Source organism: Hordeum vulgare, chromosome 6H, assembly GCF_904849725.1.
Source record: "Hordeum vulgare subsp. vulgare chromosome 6H, MorexV3_pseudomolecules_assembly, whole genome shotgun sequence".
Taxonomy (NCBI): Eukaryota; Viridiplantae; Streptophyta; class Magnoliopsida; order Poales; family Poaceae; genus Hordeum; species Hordeum vulgare.
The window spans coordinates 528,197,775-528,221,874 of record NC_058523.1 but is presented as its reverse complement, the minus strand read 5'-3'; the positions used below and the strand labels follow the sequence as shown (position 1 = coordinate 528,221,874).

Sequence of the window (24,100 nt, the reverse complement as noted above, 5' to 3'; positions counted from 1 at the left end):
TAACAGAAAAAAAAAACTGGACAGCATTTGTGGGTCGGCCTGTAGGCGCCGGCTCGATAACGCGCGTCTGCGCTGCATAGGAGCTCCCGGTCCTAATCAGCACCCTTTGCGCGAGCTAACAAACAGGCTCTCCCCTAAAAAAAAAAGTTAACAACTAGGCCCTCAGGTGCCCCTCCCCGCGTTTTGTTGGCCCAATAGTCGAGGTGCTCGCTCACTCATTCATCATAGCTTCCTTGATCAGTTGATGGTTGGTTATTGACTTTCTCTAAAAAAAAATCATTAAATTTGAGACAAGTTCAGGAATTTGAGAAGGCACAGAAGAATTTAAAAAAAATCATAATTTTTTAATAAGTTGATGAATTAAAAAAGCTAAATGTTAAAAAAAGTTCATGAATTTTAAAAAATAGTTTCATGAATTTGATTTTTTCCTCAAATTTGAAAACCGTGAATTTTCAACAGGCAGCGAAGAAAAAATCGTTTTCGCGGATTTGAAAAGGTTCATACATTTGAAAAACAATCATGAATTTGAAAATAATTCATGCATTTGAGGAAAAAAAATGTAAGTGTAAAAGAAAACGAAAAAACAAAAACAAAAACCCAATCCTAAAAGTCAGAAATGAAAAAGTAAAAAGAGCCATAAGCTTCCCAAAATCGGTCTCAGAAACTTCCCAAAGCCAGGACGAGGTTCCTGCAAAAAACTACATTAAATTGGTTGGCCATTGCGATTGAAGGATGTGCGTCACATATGGTTAACGATATAATCATACAAGTAACAATTTTTGTCTCAAAAAAATATAAGTACCGCATTACGCCGTAAATAGGATCTATCGGCCTTCACGGCTTTCAGGCACATCACACTGCAGGAATACCCCTAACGGTCTTCTTTTATTTACATGAATTTTGTAGAACTCAGAAGACTAGGAATCTCATCGAAATAATTTCTTAGTGTTTTGATTTGTAGTAATAGAAGTCAACGAGAAAGAAAACTATGTCCTATGAATCGAATGGCATCCCTTTATCTGTAAGATTTGATATACATTCATCTCATTTCCTATGATTTTTTTATTTATTTTCATGATATCGCTATCCTATGGAACCAAGGAATCCTTAACATGTTCTCCGTTCGCGATGACCAAACGAAAGAAAAAAAAAAATCTTTAGGCCGGATCTTACAACTATGACCAACTTTTTTTTGTGTGGGAACTATGACCAACCTTAACATTTTTCTTTGCTTGAGACCGACTTTCACGGTGTGTAAATCTAAGGTCGGGTCTTATGGTCGACCTTAAGTCCATGTTGAAGACGCCCAGCCACCTGGCCATTTCCAAACATGGTAAAAAAATTGACTGAGATGAAAGGATTCCAGAATATGCTGCAACGCAGAAAATTCAGACCGAGCGAGATGAAAAAGATCCTCCAAGTGACCTTCACGAACATAAAGTCTGTCCCCAATCGCATAAGAAGAGGCAAGGAACACTCACGAACATAATGCCATAGGGTGAGATGATCTCTCAATATTCCAACTGTTATGTACTCCCTCCGTCTTAAAATTTCTTGTCTTAGATTTGTCTATATATGAACGTATCTACTCACATTTTACTATATAGATACATCTATTTTTAAGCAAACATAAGACAAGAATTTTGAGACGGAGGAAGTAGTAGTGTACTGCAATGTCTCCTTCGGGTTAAGCTGGCGGCGGAGCTCTATACGGACGAACCAGATCACAATAGGGTTACTGTTAGAATGGAAACGACCGAAGCAGAAGATGGATCCAGGCAACCGTTGATCAGGATACATGACGCTGCACGGAATGTTTCATCGTAACCGTAAAGGGTTGTTACGGCATGTACGCGTCTCACCATGCCTGCAGCAGTATCCATCGTCCGTGTAATGGATGGATTTGCTCGCACATGTTTTCTACGTAAAGGAAACCAGCAAAAAAAGAACACTGACAGTGCAGTGGAGTGTACGTCACACAGAAGGGCACATTAGGAAATCAATAAAACTTTCTTTGTACCTAGGCCTAGTTTGGCAGGAAAGTTTTTAGAAAACGATAGTAATTGAAAACCAAAGTATTTTTATGGGTGGGCAATGAATACTATAGTTTCTTAAAACCATTGTTTTTTTCAGTTTTACATGTGTTTGACTGGTGCTATTTATCAAAGTTTTGACCAACTATTTAGCGTCGATAGCTGACTAATTAGCGGCTCCTAAAGGCGGTTGGATGCATGCAACCGTCATGTACACGTCCGCCGGACCTAGATGCTAGGATTTGTAGAATGTATTTATCCCTGGTACATCTACAAACACATCAGCTAACCTAGAATCTGTCTCATGGTCGAGAAAAGAGATGTGGGATTCTCAAGTGAGGACGACTAGAAGAAGAAGCACCCCGAGAGACCAGGAGACATATTAGAATTATTTTACGAGATAACAGGTTGAGGAAAAGTAGGAGGCGATATAATCTGATATAGTTATCTTCGATAATTGTCTTTACTATTAAAGGGGAATTTGTCGTCGTGGTGATGGTTCAACCTTCCCTTCCACCCCTTCGATCGCACGTAGTACAAAAAATATACCTCGGTCCCGCCTGCATGAAAAAAACAGAAAACCAGCCCACGCTTCCACCTATCGTGACGATGGTTCGACCTCTCGCGCTGCATACTGCCCGCAAACGAAAAAATCGGACCTCCTCACAACCCCTCCGTGCACGATAGAAAAAAGAAAAGAAAATAAATAGCCCACACACATGCAACTCCCACCTCCCACAAACCTTCCCTAGATCCATCGCTCTCATCCCGTGTCTCTGCAGAGAGGAATCGCCGCCACCGGCCTCCTCGCGCCATATAGACCTTGAGCGGCAGCGCACTGCAGGCAGACTTCTATGCTGATTAGAGGATCCGCATCTCATCTCTTCTTTACCGAGTCCACAATTCGGTGACACCGTCTATAGCCGCTTCATTTCAGGGGCCGCAGATGAGTAGACAGAAAGGACATGGAGAAGGAGGATGTCATCGCCACGCAGATGAGGAGTACTATTTATTGCCAATTTTGTGTAACCTAACTTTTTCATGTCGCACATTTTTTTATTGCAGATATATTGCCTTCGCATTTGCTTCTATATGGAGAAGAATGGGTGCTGAAGTAGATTTATTCTATAGAAAAGAACTTCCTCTAAGATATGTAGATTAATCTACTGTCACCGCACACAATTTCTTTACCGAAATATACTGCACAAATATAGATGAATTTTTGTGTCTTTGTTCAGGTGGAGACATGGAAATAGTAGGAGAAAGGGTGCAAACGGTGGCTCAGAGGGAGGGACAAAAAGAAATAGAGCTATTTGTAGAAAAACTAAACATATGTTGCGGCCGATGCAAGGATAAAATAGAATAAATCGTGCACATAATTTGCTTATTCTGTGACGACCACCTGTACATTGCTATGTTTTTTACAAGATTAAATGACGTCTTCTCCCTTTTTTGCATCATTGTCTTTCAGGATGGGGCTGTTAGTAGGGGAGAGCAAAAGAACTACCTCTTGTTAATGATAAACACATCTCTGGCATTTCACACTCACATGTAGGTGCTTTGACAAAAAATGAAGGAAAATTAGGAGTGTCTTCTAGATACCATAATGTAGGCGATGCTATGTTGTTTGGCATGCATTTCTACACAACTTTCTATTTATGAATGCATTGTTTGTGTAATGCTATGAGTTCTCTGTCCGCATTACTTCAAAACTAGCTTCGGGAATGCTCATCATCTATGTACCTGTTTAATATGTTTCTTATTTCTTTCAGGCATGCTTCATGTGGCCTTGTAACTCATGCTTTATTGTAGAGTTTTCAGTAGGTCTGTTTCAAACACATCTTCTCTGATGTGTGGGGTCCTGCCCCCTCCTCTGTTGGTAGATACACGTACTACGTAAGCTTCATAGATGACTACAGCAAATGTTCATGGATCTATCTCCTTAAGAAAAGATCCGATGTATTTTAAGTTTTTCAAAACTTCCAAGCACTTGTTGAACGCAAGTTTGACAGCAAAATAATAGCCATTCAATCAGATTGGGGAGGAGAGTATGAAAAACTCAATTCCTTCTTTCAAAATCTAGGCATATCACATCATGTGTCATGTCCACATGCTCACCAACAAAACGGATCAGCAGAACGCAAATATAGGCACATAGTTGAAGTCGGTCTGGCTCTTCTAGCAGGTGCCTCCATGCCTCTTAAGTTTTGGGATGAAGCGTTCCTTACAGCTGTTCACATCATAAATATGTTACCCAGTCGTGTCATTCACAATGAAACACCTATGGAACGCATCCTTCATATCAAACCAGACTACACGTCTCTTCGTGTCTTTCGTTGCGCCTGTTGGCCAAATCTTCGCCCATATAACAATCGTAAGCTCATGTTTCGATCAAAACAATGTGCTTTTCTTGGGTATAATGCTCAACACAAGGGAGTAAAATGCCTTTACAACCCCACTGGTCGTGTCTATGTTTCTCGTGATGTCGTTTTTGATGAGACTAAATTTCCCTTTGCAACTCTTCATCCTAATGCGGGTGCCCTCTTACGCAAAGAGATTTTACTTCTTCCCCCTCATCTCTCCGGATATGATCAAGGGGGCATTGATACTTGTGATGATCATATGTTGACTAACCCATCTAATAGCCTTCATGAGCTTTGTGGTGATGCAGAGAACAATGCAAACGGTGAAGAAAACAGTACAAACGGCGCCGCAAATAACGAAACTGGACGTTATTTCATGTTTCCCATCGTGGGGGGCAAATCCTCCTAGGGAATTGCCCCTAAGCTGCAGCGCAGGGTATCCGCCTCGGAGTTAGCACCGGGTTGCAACGAATCAGCCTCGAGATCAGCTCCTGTCGCGGCTGGAGACACGGACGACTCCACGCAGGACACACCGCATCCTCCGACAGGCTGCAACCTATCTGGCCATGCACGCCAATCGTTGTGGGACACTTGGCAGGCCGGTACCTCCTTGAGGCGTGCGCGGCTGGCGGCCCAACCGCAGGTTTACAAGCGGCACGCCGCTGTTGCTCGCCCGACAAAAGGTGGGCCAACCCAATCATTGGGTCATCATGCTGCGCCTCGGCCCGGATCTTCTGTGGCCCAAATCACTCCTGTGCAACAACTGGCAGGCGCAGAAGATACTGGCGCTGCAACGACTGCGCCAGCCACAGCCGACACGGCTGAACCGGACAGCGACCGCGCCTCAGGATCGCGAGAGCTGGGATCGTCTACACCAGCGATCTCTACAGAAACTCTAGAGGTGCCCATTCAGCGTCGAACACGTCTACAAAAAGGGGTAACTAAACCTGTTGATTACAAACATATTACAAAATTTGGGTTAGTTTGTTCAACAAGTGAACCAGGAGAACCCAATACTCTTGAGGAGGCCCTTGGTAAGGAAAATTGGAAAGAGACAATGCATAATGAACTTGCAGCACTTAAAAAGAATGGGACATGGCATCTGGTTCCCCCACAACAAGGTAAAAATATTATTGACTGTAAGTGGGTTTTCAGGATAAATAGAAAAGCTGATGGAACCATTGATCGCTACAAGGCCATACTTGTTGCAAAAGGATTTAAACAACGGTATGGCATTGACTATGAGGACACATTTAGTCCAGTTGTTAAAGCTGCCACCATTCGCCTTGTTTTGTCCATTGCTGTGTCCACCGGTTGGAGTCTGCGACAGCTAGATGTACAGAACGTGTTTTTACATGGTGTTCTGGAGGAAGAAGTTTACATGAGACAACCTCCTGGTTTTGAAAATCCACATGCACCCTCTTATGTGTGCAAACTTGACAAAGCCCTGTATGGATTAAAAAAGGCTCCGAGAGCATGGTATTCTCGCCTCAGTAAAAATATGCAAGCACTTGGGTTCATTCCTTCAAAGTCTGACACTTCATTATTTATTTATAAAAAATCAAATACATCCATATTTGTTCTCATATATGTTGATGATATCATTGTGACAAGCTCATCTAATGAAGCTATAACAGGATTGTTAAGAGATTTGAGTGCAGAGTTCGCCCTTAAGGATTTGGGAGGTCTACACTACTTTCTTGGCATTGAGGTAAAAAGGCACAAGGATGGTCTTCACCTTTCCCAAGCTAAGTATGCAACAGATCTAGTAGAAAAGGTTGGTTTACAAAATTGTAAGCCAGTACCCACTCATTTATCTAGCACAGAAAAACTATCTCTTGTTAAAGGAGAACTTCTGAACTCAGTTGATAGCACAAGATAGAGAATTTTAGTAGGTGCACTCCAATACTTAACACTTACTAGACCTGACATATCATTTGCTGTAAATAAGGTATGTTAGTTTCTTCATGCACCTACTACAGTTCACTTCACTGCTGCAAAACATATTGTGAGATATGTGAAAAATACTTTGAGCATTGGTTTAAATTTCTGCAAGTCTCCATCTACACTTGTGAGTGCATTCTCTGACTCAGACTGGGCAGGTTGTGTGGATGATATACGTTCAACTAGTGGATTTGCAGTTTTCTTTGGACCTAACTTGATATCGTGGTGTGCAAGAAAACAAGCAACTGTCTCCAGGTCTAGCACAGAAGCAGAATATAAAGCATTGGCTAATGCAACAGCAGAAATAATATGGGTGCAGTCCATTCTAAAGGAACTAGGTATGAGAAGCACTAAAGCTCCATGTCTATGGTGTGACAATCTAGGTGCTACTTACCTATCAACAAATTCAGTTTTTCATGCTAGAACTAAACACATTGAGATAGATTTTCACTTTGTTCGAGAAAGAGTTGCAAATAAACTTCTGTAAATTCAATTTATTCACTCAAAGGACCAGGTTGCAGATGGTTTTACCAAGGCTCTACCTACAAGAAGTTTTGAAGACTTCAAGCATAATCTCAACTTGATAAGGTTGTGATTAAGGGAGGGTGTTAAACATATATGATGCGGGCCATATTAGGATCTCAACCGAACCGAAGGGGTTTATCTCTATCTCCAATCTAGGAGGTTTAAGTTAGATAAGATAGATCTCTACTATTAAAGCAGGATCGAACGTCGTGATGGTTCGACGAGAGCGTTGGTTCGACCTACCGCTAGCCTTTCCACCGATTTTTTTCAATCCCTCCATAAACCAGACGATAAACCAGCGATTAGTTCAATAAAAAACCCTCCCGGCTCCTCTTATCTCGGCTTGAAAAGCCGGCCAAAAAAAAGACCAACGACCCACGCACCCACATCCCAGCCCCCACCCACGTTGCTCCCGATCCCATCTTGTGTGAGGTCACTGTTGGAAATATGCCCTAGAGGCAATAATAAATTAGTTATTATTATATTTCTTTGTTCATGATAATCGTTTATTATCCATGCTATAATTGTATCGATTGGAAACACAATGCATGTGTGGATACATAGACAAAACACTGTCCCTAGTAAGCCTCTAGTTGACTAGCTCATTGATCAAAGATGGTCAAGGTTTCCTGACCATAGGCAAGTGTTGTCACTTGATAACGGGATCACATCATTAGGAGAATCATGTGATGGACTAGACCCAAACTAATAGACGTAGCATGTTGATCGTGTCATTTTGTTGCTACTGTTTTCTGCGTGTCAAGTATTTGTTCCTATGACCATGAGATCATATAACTCACTGACACCGGAGGAATGCTTTGTGTGTATCAAACGTCGCAACGTAACTGGGTGACTATAGAGATGCTCTACAGGTATCTCTGAAGGTGTTCGTTGAGTTAGTATGGATCAAGACTGGGATTTGTCACTCCGTATGACGGAGAGGTATCTCGGGGCCCACTCGGTAATACATCATCACACACAAGCCTTGCAAGCAATGTGACTTAGTGTAAGTTGCGGGATCTTGTATTACGGAACGAGTAAAGAGACTTGCCGGTAAACGAGATTGAAATAGGTATGTGGATACTGATGATCGAATCTCAAGCAAGTAACATACCGAAGGACAAAGGGAATGACATACGGGATTGTATGAATCCTTGGCACTGAGGTTCAAACGATAAGATCTTCGTAGAATATGTAGGATCCAATATGGGCATCCAGGTCCCGCTATTGGATATTGACCGAGGAGTCTCTCGGGTCATGTCTACATAGTTCTCGAACCCGCAGGGTCTGCACACTTAAGGTTCGACGTTGTTTTATGCGTATTTGAGTTATATGGTTGGTTACCGAATGTTGTTCGGAGTCCCGGATGAGATCACGGACGTCACGAGGGTTTCCGAAATGGTCCGGAAACGAAGATTGATATATAGGATGACCTCATTTGGTTACCGGAAGGTTTTCGTGCATTACCGGAAAAGTTTCGGGCTCATCGGTAGTGTACTGGGAGTGCCGGGAGGGGTGCCGGGGACCATCAGGAGGGGTGTCACGCCCCAAGGGGTCTCATGGGCTATGGGAAGAGATAAACCAGCCCCTAGTGGGCTGGAATAAGTTCCCACTAAGGCCAAGGTTTGAGAAGGAAAAAACACAAGGTGGAAAGAGTTTCCAAGTGGGAAGGTGGAATCCTACTCCAAGTAGGATTGGAGTAGGACTCCTCCACCTCCAATTTCGGCCAAACCTTTAGGTTTTGAGACTACCTCCTCCCCTCCATCCCTCCTATATATAGTGGGGTTTTAGGGCTGATTTGAGACAACTTTTGCCACGGCAGCCCGACCACATACCTCCACGGTTTTACCTCTAGATCGCGTTTCTGCGGAGCTCGGGCGGAGCCCTGCTGAGATTAGATCACCACCAACCTCCGGAGCGTCGTCACGCTGCCGGAGAAATCATCTACCTCTCCGTCTCTCTTGCTGGATCAAGAAGGCCGAGATCATCGTCGAGTTGTACGTGTGCTGAACGCGGAGGTGCCGTCCGTTCGGCACTAGATCGGAGCGGATCGTGGGATGGATCGCGGGACGGTTCGTGGGACGGTTCGCGCGGTGGATCGAGGGACGTGAGGACGTTCCACTACATAAACCGCATTTCTTAACGCTTCTGCTGTGCGATCTACAAGGGTACGTAGATCGGAAATCCCCTCTCGTAGATGGACATCACCATGATAGGTCTTCGTGCGCGTAGGAAATTTTTTGTTTCCCATGCGATGTTCCCCAACAGTGGCATCATGAGCTAGGTTCATGCGTAGATGTCTTCTAGAGTAGAACACAAAAGTTTTTGTGGGCAGTGATGTGCGTTTTCTACCCTCCTTAGTCTTTTCTTGATTCCGCGGTATTGTTGGATCGAAGCGGCTCGGACCGACATTACTCGTACGCTTACGAGAGACTGGTTTCATCGCTACGAGTAACTCCGTTGCTCAAAGATGACCGGCGAGTGTCGGTTTCTCCAACTTTAGTTGAATCGGATTTGACCGAGGAGGTCCTTGCATGAGGTTAAATAGCAATTCATATATCTCCGTTGTGGTGTTTGCGTAAGTAAGATGCGATCCTACTAGATACCCATGGTCACCACGTAAAACATGCAACAACAATTAGAGGACGTCTAACTTGTTTTTGCAGGGTATGCTTGTGATGTGATATGGCCAATGATGTGATGTGATATATTGGATGTATGAGATGATCATGTTGTAATAGTTAATATCGACTTGCACGTCGATGGTACGGCAACCGGCAGGAGCCATAGGGTTGTCTTTAAACTAACGTTTGTGCTTGCAGATGCGTTTACTATATTGCTAGGACGTAGCTTTAGTAGTAATAGCATGAGTAGCACGACAACCCCGATGGCGACACGTTGATGGAGATCATGGTGTAACGCCGGTGACAAGAAGATCGTGCCGGTGCTTTGGTGATGGAGATCAAGAAGCACCTGATGATGGCCATATCATGTCACTTATGAATTGCATGTGATGTTAATCCTTTATGCACCTTATCTTGCTTAGAACGACGGTAGCATTATGAGGTGATCTCTCACTAAAATTTCAAGACGAAATTGTGTTCTCCCCGACTATGCACCGTTGCGACGGTTCTTCGTTTCGAGACACCAAGTGATGATCGGGTGTGATAGACTCAACGTTCACATACAACGGGTGCAAAACAGTTGCACACGCGGAACACTCGGGTTAAACTTGACGAGCCTAGCATGTGCAGACATGGCCTCGGAACACATGAGACCGAAAGGTCGAGCATGAATCGTATAGTTGATATGATTAGCATAGAGATGCTTACCACTGAAACTATTCTCGACTCACGTGATGATCGAACTTGAGATAGTGGATTTGGATCATGTACCACTCAAATGACTAGAGAGATGTACTTTTTGAGTGGGAGTTCTTAAGTAATATGATTAATTGAACTAATTGTCATGAACATAGTCTAATGGTCTTTGCGAATTACGATGTAGCTTGCGCTATAGCTCTACTGTTTTTATATGTTTCTAGAGAAAATTTAGTTGAAATTTGATAGTAGCAAACTTTGCAGACTGAGTCTGTAAAACCGAGGATTGTACTCGTTGCTGCGTGGAAGGCTTATGTCCTTAATGCACCACTCGGTGTGCTGCACCTCGAGCGTCGTCTGTAGATGTTGTGAACATCCGACATACACGTTTCTGATGACTACACGATAGTTCAGTACAAAATACTTAATGGCTTAGAAGCAAGGCGCCGAAGACGTTTTGAAACATCACGGAACATAAGAGATGTTCTAAAGAGATGAAATTGTGATTTCATGCTTGTGCCCTTGTTAAGAGGTATGAGACCTCTGAAAAAATTCTTTGTCCACGAAGTAAAGGAGAAAATCTCAATCGTTGAGCGTGTGCTCAGATTATCCGAGTACGACAATCGCTTGAATCAAGTGGGAGTTGATCTTCCAGATAAGATAGTGATGGTTCTCCAAAGTCACTGCCACCAAGCTGTGAGAGCTTCGTGATGAACTATAACATATCAAGGATAGATACAATGATTCTTGAGCGATTCGCGATGTTTGACACTGCGAGAGTAGAAATCAAGAAGGAGCGTCAATAGTTGATGGTTAGTAAAACCACTAAGTTTCGAGAAAGGCAAGGGCTAGAAGGGATACTTCGTGAAACGGCAAAGCAGTTGATGCACTAATGAAGAGACCCCAGATTAAACCCAAGGCCGGGACTAAGTGCTTCTGTTATGAGGGGAACGGTCACTGAGGCGGAGCAACTCTAGATACTTGGTAGATAAGAAGGCTGGCAAAAGTTGAAAGAAGTATATTTGATATACATGATGTTCATGTGTACTTTACTAGTACTCCTAGTAGCACGATGGTATTGGATACCGGTTCGGTTGCTAAGTGATTAGTAACACAAAATGAAAGCTACGACATAAACGGAGACTGTTGGAAATATGCCCTAGAGGCAATAATAAATTAGTTATTATTATATTTCTTTGTTCATGATAATCGTTTATTATCCATGCTATAATTGTATCGATTGGAAACACAGTGCATGTGTGGATACATAGACAAAACACTATCCCTAGTAAGCCTCTAGTTGACTAGCTCGTTGCTCAAAGATGGTCAAGGTTTCCTGACCATAGGCAAGTGTTGTCACTTGATAACGGGATCACATCATTAGGAGAATCATGTGATGGACTAGACCCAAACTAATAGACGTAGCATGTTGATCGTGTCATTTTGTTGCTACTGTTTTCTGCGTGTCAAGTATTTGTTCCTATGACCATGAGATCATATAACTCACTGACACCGGAGGAATGCTTTGTGTGTATCAAACGTCGCAACGTAACTGGGTGACTATAAAGATGCTCTACACGTATCTCCGAAGGTGTTCGTTGAGTTAGTATGGATCAAGACTGGGATTTGTCACTCCGTATGACGGAGAGGTATCTCGGGGCCCACTCGGTAATACAACATCACACACAAGCCTTGCAAGCAATGTGACTTAGTGTAAGTTGCGGGATCTTGTATTACGGAACGAGTAAAGAGACTTGTCGGTAAACGAGATTGAAATAGGTATGCGGATACTGACGATCGAATCTCAGGCAAGTAACATACCGAAGGACAAAGGGAATGACATACGGGATTATATGAATCCTTGGCACTGAGGTTCAAACGATAAGATCTTCGTAGAATATGTAGGATCCAATATGGGCATCCAGGTCCTGCTATTGGATATTGACCGAGGAATCTCTCGGGTCATGTATACATAGTTCTCGAACCCACAGGGTCTCCACACTTAAGGTTCGACGTTGTTTTATGCGTATTTGAGTTATATGGTTGGTTACTGAATGTTGTTCGGAGTCCCGGATGAGATCACGGACGTCACGAGGGATTCCGGAATGGTCCGGAAACGAAGATTGATATATAGGATGACCTCATTTGGTTACCGGAAGGTTTTCGTGCATTACAGGAAAAGTTTCGGGCTCATCGGTTGTGTACTGGGAGTGCCGGGAGGGGTGCCGGGGACCATCAGGAGGGGTGTCATGCCCCAAGGTGTCTCATGGGATATGGGAAGACATAAACCAGCCCCTATTGGGCTGGGATAAGTTCCCACTAAGGCCCATAAGGTTTGAGAAGGAAAAAACACAAGGTGGAAAGAGTTTCCAAGTGGGAAGGTGGAATCCTACTCCAAGTAGGATTGGAGTAGGACTCCTCCACCTCCAATTTCGGCCAAACCTTTAGGTTTTGAGACTGCCTCCTCCCCTCCATCCATCCTATATATAGTGGGGTTTTAGGGCTGATTTGAGACAACTTTTGCCACGACAGCCCGACCACATACCTCCACGGTTTTACCTCTAGATCGCGTTTCTGCGGAGCTTGGGCGGAGCCCTGCTGAGATTAGATCACCACCAACCTCCGGAGCGTCTTCACACTGCCGGAGAACTCATCTACCTCTCCGTCTCTCTTGCTGGATCAAGAAGGCCGAGATCATCGTCGAGCTGTATGTGTGCTGAACGCGGAGGTGTCGTCCGTTCGGCACTAGATCGGAGCGGATCGTGGGACGGATCGTGGGACGGATCGCGGGACGGTTCGTGGGACGGTTCGCGCGGCGGATCGAGGGACGTGAGGACGTTCCACTACATAAATCGCGTTTCTTAACGCTTCTGTTGTGCGATCTACAAGGGTACGTAGATCGGAAATCCCCTCTCGTAGATGGACATCACCACGATAGGTCTTCGTGCTCGTAGGAAATTTTTGTTTCCCATGCGATGTTCCCCAACAATCCCAGGGGGAGAATCTGCTGGGTGCCGGCGCTCATGGAGGGGATGTGGAGGAAGGCCAAGAGGGCGATGGGCATTGGCATCTGCGTGCACCTCCTCGCCGTCACTGGCGACCGGGACGACTACACCAGCGAGCGCCGCGCGTCTGACGCCTTCTCGAAGGACTCGGCGGCGCTAGGGCGGCGGCCGCGCACGCGTCCACGCCCAATACGCCGGTGCAGGCGGAGGCATCCGGCGCGCCGCACCACCACCCTCTGCGTCTTCCCCAAGTTCAGTTCGCCTCGAGCCCTAGCGCTAACCGCTCGCCGCGCCGCAGAGAGAGAGAGCTCCGCCGCCGCCCCCGTGAGTCCGGCGAGATGGTGCTCGCGCAGCTCGGCGGGAGCCTCTCCCGCGCGCTCGCGCGGATGACGAACGCCACGGTCGTCAACGAGAGCGTGACCTATATCTGGGGCTCAGCGCGATCCAGCTCGATGCTCGAACCGGGCCAATCCGCTGGAACTGTCTCCGGGGTCTGTGCATGGACGCTTAATCCAAGCATGGCCGAGTGTGTCGCCGCTACCGATCTCTATGCTACCATGGACTTTGGACCGTTTCCTCGCCCCAACTTCGCCGTTGCTTACGTGGCGTGCTATATAGTAGTGACGGATTTTACCCTGGCTCATCTTTTGATTCTGAACGAAGATGGGATTGTCTTGTGGCTGCTATTTATATGTTGCTTCCTTTTGTTCTGAAGTAACAGAACCAATCAACAGATGCAGGAAACTGCTTATTCGGTAGCTTCCCGCAGAGAAGGAGAAAGGGGGAATCGTCCTGGTCCACATGGTAAATCAAAGTGCCTCTCTCTTTCCCTTTGTTTGTTTTGAGCAAATGTGTTGACACGGGCCTCCAAAGCCCCAATGTTTCTTGGCCAGCACTGGGAGTATTTTAAAACGCGTTGAGGAATGAACATTGCATCATGTTTCTTTGACCAATTCTCAGTATCGCCTTACTGGTAGCATTTTTAGCATGCGCGCAACACATCGGGTTTTCGCCTTTTCGGTGCCGGATTATTTCAGCTCATTGTGAATCACTGAGGCGGGTTACTATGTTGGTTTCTTTGTATCCAAATAACTTATTAGGATCTAAGACCTTGCATTTTGCTTCTTGAACTGCACTTAGAGATTAAGTTCTCAATATTTGCGGAGCTGAATGGTGCTAATGTTCTCCCACGAGGTCCACCTGATGTTGTTTTTTTATCTGTTGTGCTTATAGCTGCAAGGGGCATTGGTCTTCCAGCCATGACATCAAACACGAAAGTGATACTTAATGGTTGTCAGAAAGTTACGTTCGCCAGACCAGACGGCTACTTTGCTTTGTATCCTATGAGAAACATGTTATACCAGGTCCTTCCAAATTCTATTTCGACTTCTCTTATGAGGGGAAATCTGCTTTTATTTTGATCAAATCAATTTAGTCTGTTCTTTCATGCATCATTGTTTTGAATTGTCCATTTTTATGAGGATGCTTTTCTTCTCGACAAAGATGGAAGTGAATCTTGTGGGAGTGCTATGTCAAGAATTTTCCGATGTCATTATGTGTCTGTTATACTCCTTCAGTTCCTAAATATAAGCCTTTTTTGAGATTTCAATATGGACTACATATGAAGCAAAATGAGTGAATAACTGAATATACACACTAAAATACGTTTAGTCCATATTGAAATCTTTAAAAAAGGCTTATATTTAGAAACGGAGGGAGTAGTTTATTGTGTTTGTATAAATGTTTCACTGCTGGCAGCCCATGGGCAATGTTAGCAGATCATCATGTGCTTATTGTTACCCCTTGACCTAATATCCTTAAGTCACAACGTGCCTGCTGGGACTCATTTGATCGAAGTTTCCTCACTTGGCTACTTCTTCTCACCAGTGAGTATTCATTAGAAAATTTCATTGTAATATGAGCAGAATGGGCACTAAACAGTGTATTCTGTATTTTGCTGTTTGATAGGTTCGAGTGGACATCAGTGCCAGGAATCCTGGGCATATTCAAGCAGCATTGACTGAGAACAGAAGAGTACTAAATGAACTGGTTTTGGAACCTCTGAAAGAAGAGCAATACTATGAGGTGTCTAATGCTATAGTTATTGTTAACCTGTTTCCTAGCTGCTTGCTGTTACCAAGTCCTTTCTTAACCAACATATGTATCAATATCTATTTTCTATCAAATCATTTCTTAACCAACATATGTGTCTGTATCTATTTTCCTCAGATGAGGGAGCCTTTCAACATTTTGTCACTTTTGAAGAGCCCCATGGGTATGATGGTCGGTTTTATGGTCGTAATGGTCTTTGTTATGCCCAAGATGATGGAGAACATAGGTAGGTGACATATAAACACATTTGAAACTTTTACATGCAAGAAAAAACTAGAAGCTTCAAGTTTGTATATTAAGCAAGTAGAAGCTTAGCAGATCAACGTTCATGCTTAATTAGTTCTCTACACCACGTAAATCTTATAAGCTTATACGGCAAGATATAAAATCCAACTTTGTTGCGCATGTGATGTTTCCCATCCTGTTCCATTTGTTACAGTTTGAGTCCATTCACAATTAACAGTAACATGAAATGACATGTTTGGCAATAATGTTTTTAAAATAGATAAAAGCAACCTGTGCTCATTTGTATGTAGTGTATCTCAATCTTCGTTGTTATAATATATGCACTACACAGTAGCTGCCTTTTCAGCTGTTGTATCTACAGTCTGTCGCTTGCTGCTAAATGCTTTTGTGCCAGGTTGTTTGTTTCGTTTTGATACTATATGGTTTTATAGCAGCGACGCTTACAATCATAGTTGTTTGTTTCTCTAATCAGCTCTATAATTTACGCAAAACACATACTGATAGAAACTAGAAGGTGTTATCTCTACTATTAAAGGGGATCTGCCGTCTGTCGTGATGGTTTGACCTCCAGCGACCCCCCCCTCCTACCGCTAGCCTTTCCACTTTTCCACCGATTTTTTTCAATCCCTCCATAAACCAGGCGATAAACCAGCGATTAGTTCAATAAAAAATCCTCTCGGCTCCTCTTATCTCGGCTCGAAAAGCCGGCCGGAAAAAAGGACCAACGACCCACGCACCCACGTCCCAGCCCCCACCCACGTTGCTCCCGATCCCATCTTGTGTGAGGTCCCAGGGGGCGAATCTGCCGGGTGCCGGCGCTCATGGAGGGGATGTGGAGGAAGGCCAAGAGGGCGATGGGCATTGGCATCTGCCCGCACCTCCCCGCCGTCACCGGCGATCGAGACGACTGCGCCAGCGAGCGCCGCACGTCCGGCGCCTTCTCGCAGGACTCGGCGGCGCTGGCGGCGGCCGCCGCGCACGCGTCCGCGCCCAATATGCCGGCGCAGGCGGAGGCAGCCGGCGCGCCGCACCACCACCCTCCGCGTCTTCCCCAAGTTCAGTTCGCCTCGAGCCCTAGCGCTGACCAGAGAGAGAGCCCCGCCGCCGCCCCTCGCGAGTCCGGCGAGATGGTGCTCGCACAGCTCGGCGGGAGCCTCTCCCGCACGCTCGCGTGGATGACGAACGCCACGGTCGTCAACGAGAGGGTCCTCAGCGATTGCCTCAATGAGATCACCCGCGCGCTCCTACAGGCCGACGTCCAGCTCGACATGGTCCGCGACATGCAGGCCAACGTCAAGCGCGTCGTCTACCTCGGGGCGCTCGCCGCCGGCACCGACAAGCGCCGCAACATCAAGACGATAATGTCCACAACAACCAGGCCCCCGCCCCGCCCGCCCGCACGAACACGCCCTAACCTGACGCAAATTCTCTCGTGTGATTTCGGGGAGAGGTTTTAATTGAATTGCCTTCCGTGTATGTCGTTGTTGTTGTAGTCCGTCTTCGATGAGCTATGCAATATGTTGGATGCCGGGAAGCCCGCCTTCGCTCCCAAGAAAGGGAATCCGTGCGTGGTCATGTTTGTTGGTTTGCAAGGTCAGTCTGCCCTGCCTGCTGCCACGTTATTACTGTATGTCCGAATTCTGTCTTGATATATGATGTTTTAGCAATTGCATCCGCCCAAATGAACATATGCAATATCCGTTATTCCTTAATTTGGAGGACATTGTTTCACGGTTATATTCCATGAGAATAATGTTATCTTTCATAGTGACTTGATTACTTCTTATTAAGCCTTTACCGGCTTGTTTATATATTCATTTGATGAGGGCTAACCATGGAAACAAATTATTATAGGCCAAGCATTAGTCACCTTCAATGTTTTTTTTTCACTTTATCGAGCTACTGGCATGTGATTCTCTCCAGCTGACTTTTTTGGTGATACAAGAAGCCATGTAATTGGAGACTTGGAGTAGTAGTGATTAGCCATTCTTATGTTCCTTTGGGGTGGATACCTGATGTGTTGCAAATTTTGTTCTATTCTAAAAGAAAGATACACTTTATATTGCAAGTTTTCTCATCTTGGATGGGTAGTTTGTAATTAGCGAGTCATTTGAAGGGCCAGTTGTAAGTGATAGATCACATTCTTATCGTACTATTTGGCTTCGGTGTGGGGCTGCTGTTGTTTAGCTGACTGGCTCACTAATGATTGGTTATATGTCTTCTGCACTTTAGTTGCATTGCTTATAATATACTGTTCACAAATCACAAGGCATCGTCTTGTTCATGCAGGTTCTGGGAAAACTACCACTTGTATGAAATATGCCCGTTATCATCAAAATATAGGATTTAAACCGGCACTGGTTTGTGCTGACACATTGAGGGCTGGTGCTTTTGATCAACTAAAACAGAATGCAACAAAGATCATGGTTCCTTTCTATGGAAGGTACACTAGCACCTCTTTACCACTTCGACTGCTAATATTATGATTTGCTATCTCTTGTTTTTCCTAATTGTTGTGTCACTGCAGCTACATGGAATTAGACCCAGTAAAAATTGTTGTTGAGGGCGTGGAGAGGTTTAGAAAAGAAAATTGAATGTTAGAGTTCAAGATTTATGTTAGAAATTGAATGTTATCAGTGTGAGTTAAGAGGAGTCAATCGTGTCCTTTTACCTCTAGGTAAGGAAAATTAATATGACGATACATAAATGTTTGCCTAATATTAGGATATGTGTCATGGATGATAAAAAATGTTTTATACTGTTCTTGTAATTACTCCACATTGTTTGATGTTGCATATTGTTGAATTTTTCCTACCCTTTTGCAGCTGGGTGGATCAAGCAGACCTGACTTTGACTGTAGAAGTACTGAAGGTTAGGTACAGATACTTTATTTTATTATGCTACTGGTTCCCCTCAACTGCCACTATCATTTCTGTTGTTGACCAAGCCTTAGCATCAAATTTTATGGTGGACATTCTGTTTTATTTTGATTTTTGAGGATCCTCCAAGCAATTGCTACTATGAGAAATCCATGTAGATTTGTTCCATCATATTACTTTGTGATGTAGTTTCTGGTATATGTTTTTTTTAAACAACGAGTAACATGCTTCCTTTCGTTTTTTATTTTGGTCAACTTTGTGAACAGAAACCGAGGCTTAGATTCTTTTGAGGAATGGCGCAAAGCAAAGAACCTCAATAATTTTATATTGCTGAGTCATTCTTTCGGATGATATGTTGCAGCAAAGTATGCGTTATAGGTATCTCTACTATTAAAGGGGGATCTACCGTCTGTCGTGATGGTTCAACCTCGTACGACCCTCCTTCTATCGCTAAAAGTCCTCCCCCACGTCCTCCCACGATTTTTTCCAACCCTCCGAAAACCATCATTGCATTTTCAGGTTCAGTGGTAAATGCTTCCATACGTCCTTGATCTCCGGATATGACTTCTTATATATGTACTTTTTTGCTGGTGGAACATATCTCCAGCTAATATTTTGTCTGGTTTTAACATGTTCCGGTTGTTGAAAAAACAAAAAAAAAATGTTACCCCTCTTTTCTTTTACGTGATGCTCATGTTGCATGGTGCAGCGACTGCTTCAGGGTTACATGAGAAAGTTGGAGTAAATTCTTGTGGTGTAGAATTCGAGGCTTTAGTGAAAACAGTAAGAAGGCAACAAAAACTGAGAGAAAATTTTGATTTTTGCTCACTATGATCTTCTTTAATTTTTTTAAGGGCATGTGATGTCCTCACAACATGAGGTGGGTCGTGTCGTGTCCCGTCAATCAACACCCACTAGATAGGGTCAAGACTCCACTGCTGCGGCACTTCACCGGCCACCCTGTCAGGTCTAGCAAGGTATGTTCTGCTCTCCCTCCTTCCTCTCCTTTCAGTTCCTGCCCACTCCCCTCCTCTGCTCTTCCTTTTTTTCATGCAAGATGTTATTAAGTGACAATTGAGGGGGAAATATGATGGATAGTATTCACATTCCCAAGCTGGTCGATGATAGTAAAATTGAACATTCGTTGTTAGACTAATGATACTAACAATGTAGAACACATGTTCTATGTCTTAAACACCGAGGAAGGCCATTCTTACTTGCCAGCTTCAACAATTTCCTCCAATCTCCCACTTTTATCCTTGCATGGTGTGCAGCGAGGGAGGGGAGCATGGCAAGCAGTGCAAGGAGCACAAGCGCGCCGATGGCCACCCCCATGGGATGTGGTTGTAGAGGCTGATGAAGAGCCTCTGCGCTATGAGGATGATGTCGCGTGGCAGGGTTGAAGCGATAGCACATAGAGGGTTCCTAAGAGTTGGTGGCCAGGAGTAGTCATCGATGGGGAGGGTTTTGATGAGCAAGGATGAATCAGAAGTTATTTTTCCTTATTGTGAGTAGAGTCAAATTTTGATTTACCAAACTTCTGTTTGATGTTGCTTTTCTATACGCATGAGTCTCACACTTTCTCATGAACAATAGTAAATTTTCACAGTAGGAATTTTTGTATACGTTTATTTATGTCTTTTTCTTATTTAATAGGTGGATTTGCTCCAATGATTCTGGAACCCTCGAGGAGGTGAGGTTTCCATCAAATGATTTTACAGTTTGTTTGGTCTCAACAATGGGTGGTAGTAATCTGCACTCCTACTGCCAAGTGTAGAGGAAGTACTAAGCATTTGTCTTTATATACACATGACGTATATCAAAATTAACATGAATGATATAGGTGCTACTCAGAAAATGCCGAGAAATATGAGTTTAGTTGGAAGCAAACATAGATTGAAGATGGACATATGACATATCAGATGTGCTTGCTTCATAGGTTGCTTATTTAGTTATGCAGATGCAGTTATGCTTCCTTTGATGAGGACAATGTTTTTTTTAATATTTTCTCACTTGCTTCTTGCTTGTCTGTCAGGCTATGCTGGTAGATTGTAGAGAGAAATTTATCTTCGAACAAGGCTACCAAGGAAGCATCAGGGCAAGTATATCTATTGCAGTTGAGATAGTTTGTTTTAATTCTAATATGTCAAGCTTCTGATAGTTCACTGTGTACAATGGTTTGGTGACTTGATATTTGTTGAATGTAGTAATAAGCACCATATACGACACATAAGTTCTTGTTTTTTCTGTGGGACACATCTTTGTGTTGTACATTTTTATAACTACGCCTACAACTCAAGATCTCTATGCCTAAATTTATTGTTTTGTTTCACTGTGAACACATTTTTCTCTTGGTGACCAATATCCTCAGGCTATATGAGATTTTATTAAGAACATGGGACACTTTTTTAACACATGATGATAAATCTGTATATCTGGAATTCAATTTTGAGTCACATGTATTGGTTTAGCACTACATTGTATAGGGAAGAAGGTATCATACTATTTATCGAGATGAGTACTTTAAGCAAGAGGGGGTTGTTAGGGACACAAGAGGGCTTACTGCAGGTTTGTCGATAATAGTGAGACAAGTAGCAAGATTGGGTCATCATTGACGCCACGTGGCAACGCACGGGCACTCAACTAGTACTCATGTAATGTTTAAACTCTTATCTCTTACTTTCTTTGATCTCCAAGATTGTAATCCTAACCTCTTGTACGCGGTATGAGGGCTCGCAACCCTGCTATATAACACGTAGCACGTCGGCTTGGAAGGCTAAGACGTTTCCGCATTATCGCACATTGGAAACTACTCCACACACACACATAAGGGTAGACGTTGTGTATAAATACATGTTACGGGGATATACACAGAGGCTACGTATAGACAATATCTAACACCCTCCCTCAATCTTAACTGTGGCCTGAAGTACAAAGCAAGTTTAGATTGCGCGTGCAACCCTCAAACTGAGGTTATGAAAGTGGCTTCGTGAAGATATCAACAACTTGATCCTTGGAAGGGATGAACCTGTTATGAAGAAGCTTATGTGCAACACATTCCCTTACAAAGGGATAGTCAACTTCGATGTGTTTGATACGAACATGAAAAACTGGATTAGATGAAAGATATGACGCACCAATATTATCACACCAAAGAACCGGCGGCTGCTCTTGAGAGATGCCTAACTCTCTCAACAAAGACTGTACCCAAATGAGCTCAACCGTGGCATTGGCAAACGCCTTGTACTCTGCTCCAGTGCTACTCCGAGATACTGTGGCCTGCTTGTGCGCACTCCAAGCGATCAAGTTATCCCCATAGAAGACATCATAGCCCAACGTTGATCGCCGATCATCCGAGCTCCCAGCCCAATCAGCATCGGAGAACGCCGATAGGGCACACGAAGAGGCAGACCGAAGATGCAAGCCATATGAGACAGTATGAGAGAGATAATGCAAGATATGCTTCAAAGCTGACCAGTGTGAAGTTCGAGGAGCATGAAGATACTGGCACACACGATTTACCGCATAGGAGATGTCATCCGTGTAATGGTCAAGTACTGCAAACCCCCCAAAACATTGCGATACTCAGTAACATCATCTGAAGGGAGCAAGTCACCATCCAAAGCTGATAACTGATCTTTCGCTGACATAGGAGTGGTAGCATGCTTGCAGCGCAACATACCTACACGTCGTAGCAGGTACAAAGAGTACTTATGCTGAGCGAGAGTTAGACCAGCAGAAGACCGTGAAACCTTCAGGCCAAGAAAGTAATGGAGAGCACCAGATCCTTGACAACAAACTGACCACTCAAAGAAGATAGCAGAGGATGAGCAGCAGACACAAAGGAGATGATAAGACTAATGTCATCGACATAAACTAGCAGATACATAATAACCTCAGGACAATGAAACGAGAACAGAGGCGTGTCAGCAGTGGACGGAGTAAACCCAAGATGTCGAAGAACCGAGCTTAGTCGGGCATGCCATGCACGAGGAGCCTCCTTGAGTCCATAAAGCACCTTAATAGGACGACACAAATGATGTGGACGAGTTGGATCAACAAAACCTGGAGGTTGCCGCATGTAAACTTCTTCCTCCAAGACACCATGGAGAAAAGCATTCTGAACATCAAGCTGGCGCAGAGACTACAGTTTGGCAATAGCCAAGGACAGAAGCACATGAATATGGTAGGTTTAACAACTGGGCTGAAAGTATCCTCATAATCAAGACCATACCGTTGTTTAAAACCTTTTGCCACCAACCATGCCTTGTAGCACTCAATGGAACCATCAGCATGCTTTTTTACCTTGAAGACCCACTTGGAACAATGATGTTGACACCAAACACGGGAGGAACCAAGTGCCAACTGTCTTTTCTCTGTAGTGCCTGAAACTCCTGCGCCATGGCATTGCGCCACTTAGGAATCCGAAGAGCCGCCTGAAAGTGACGAGGCTCAGCAGTGGGGTCAACATCTGTCTGTGCCATGCACGCCACAATCCATGCAACCGTGCCGTCAGTGCACTCCTTCGATCGAACAATACCTATCTGGCTACGCGTACAAGGACGCAGAAGAACGGTATGTGGCGGAGGTGGTGGCAAAGACGGAGGTGGTGACGAAGAACACTGCCCACGCGACATGCCTCGTGAGGAGGGCGAGGTCGCCTGCTCAGAAGACGAGGATGCCTGCTCGGCCTCAAGGGTGTGCCTCCCGCGGTAGAGGCTGACTCAGGCGGCGAAGCGGGCTGAGGTGCTGGTGAGGCCGAGGCTAGTGCGGGCGATGCAGTCTCGGCCAATGCGTGACCAGCCCCACGCACAGTCGGCTCGACCAGCTCAACCGGCACAGTCGGCTTGGCCGACGCGCGACCAGCCCCAAGCATAACCGGCTCAGCCAGCGCACGACCAGCCCAAGGCCCAACGGGCGTCAAAGAAGACGTGGGCGGCTGCTCGTCCAGAAGCTCGAGGCGTGCTCGGCACCTAGTACATGCACCATGGTTAGGTAGCTACAAGGGAGTATATGCAACATCAACAAATTGACCAGGCGATGGTAAGGTGGATTGCTGAGGTGTAGTGGGAGTGGTGGAGGAGACCGGAGGTGTGGCAAAAGGAAAAACGTTCTCATCAAACACCACATCATGAGAGATGTAGACGCGGTTAGAGGGAACAGGAAGATACATGTACCCTTTGTGAAGAGAACTATAGCCAAGAAACACTCACTGTTCAAATCGAAACTCCAACTTGTGTTGGTTATATGGACGAAGATGTGGCCAACATGCACACCCAAAAATTTTGAGGAGCGTATAATCAGGGATTTCATTCAACAAGATTTCAAGTGATGATTTCATTTGATGGGGTCGTGTAGGGAGTCTATTAATGAGAAAGCATGCGGTGGAAAACGCATCACTCCAAAACCGAAAAGGAACCGAGGCATGGGTAAGCAAAGCAAGACCAGTCGCAACTATGTGACGATGCTTACGCTCAGCTACACCATTCTGCTGATGTGTATGAGGACAAGACACGCGATGTGCAATTCCAAGCTTATTAAAGAATGACTTGAGGTTGTGATACTCACCACCCCAATCAGATTGCACATGAATGATTTTGTGACTAAGCAGACGCTCAACATGCGCTTGGAATTGTAAGAAAAGATTAAACACATCAGACTTGCACTTAAGAA

At 44.5% G+C, this 24,100-nt stretch overlaps 1 protein-coding gene across 1 annotated transcript; it reads left to right on the top strand.

Moving 5' to 3' along the window:
• Window positions 1-13,160: 13,160 nt before the first annotated feature.
• LOC123405762 (ER membrane protein complex subunit 7 homolog) lies at window positions 13,161-15,746 on the top strand. Its single transcript, XM_045099330.1, has 6 exons — window positions 13,161-13,446; window positions 14,424-14,526; window positions 15,013-15,076; window positions 15,159-15,275; window positions 15,420-15,528; window positions 15,742-15,746. Exons 1-6 carry the CDS (start codon window positions 13,161-13,163, stop codon window positions 15,744-15,746), a joined length of 684 nt encoding a protein of 227 aa, XP_044955265.1.
• Window positions 15,747-24,100: the final 8,354 nt, after the last annotated feature.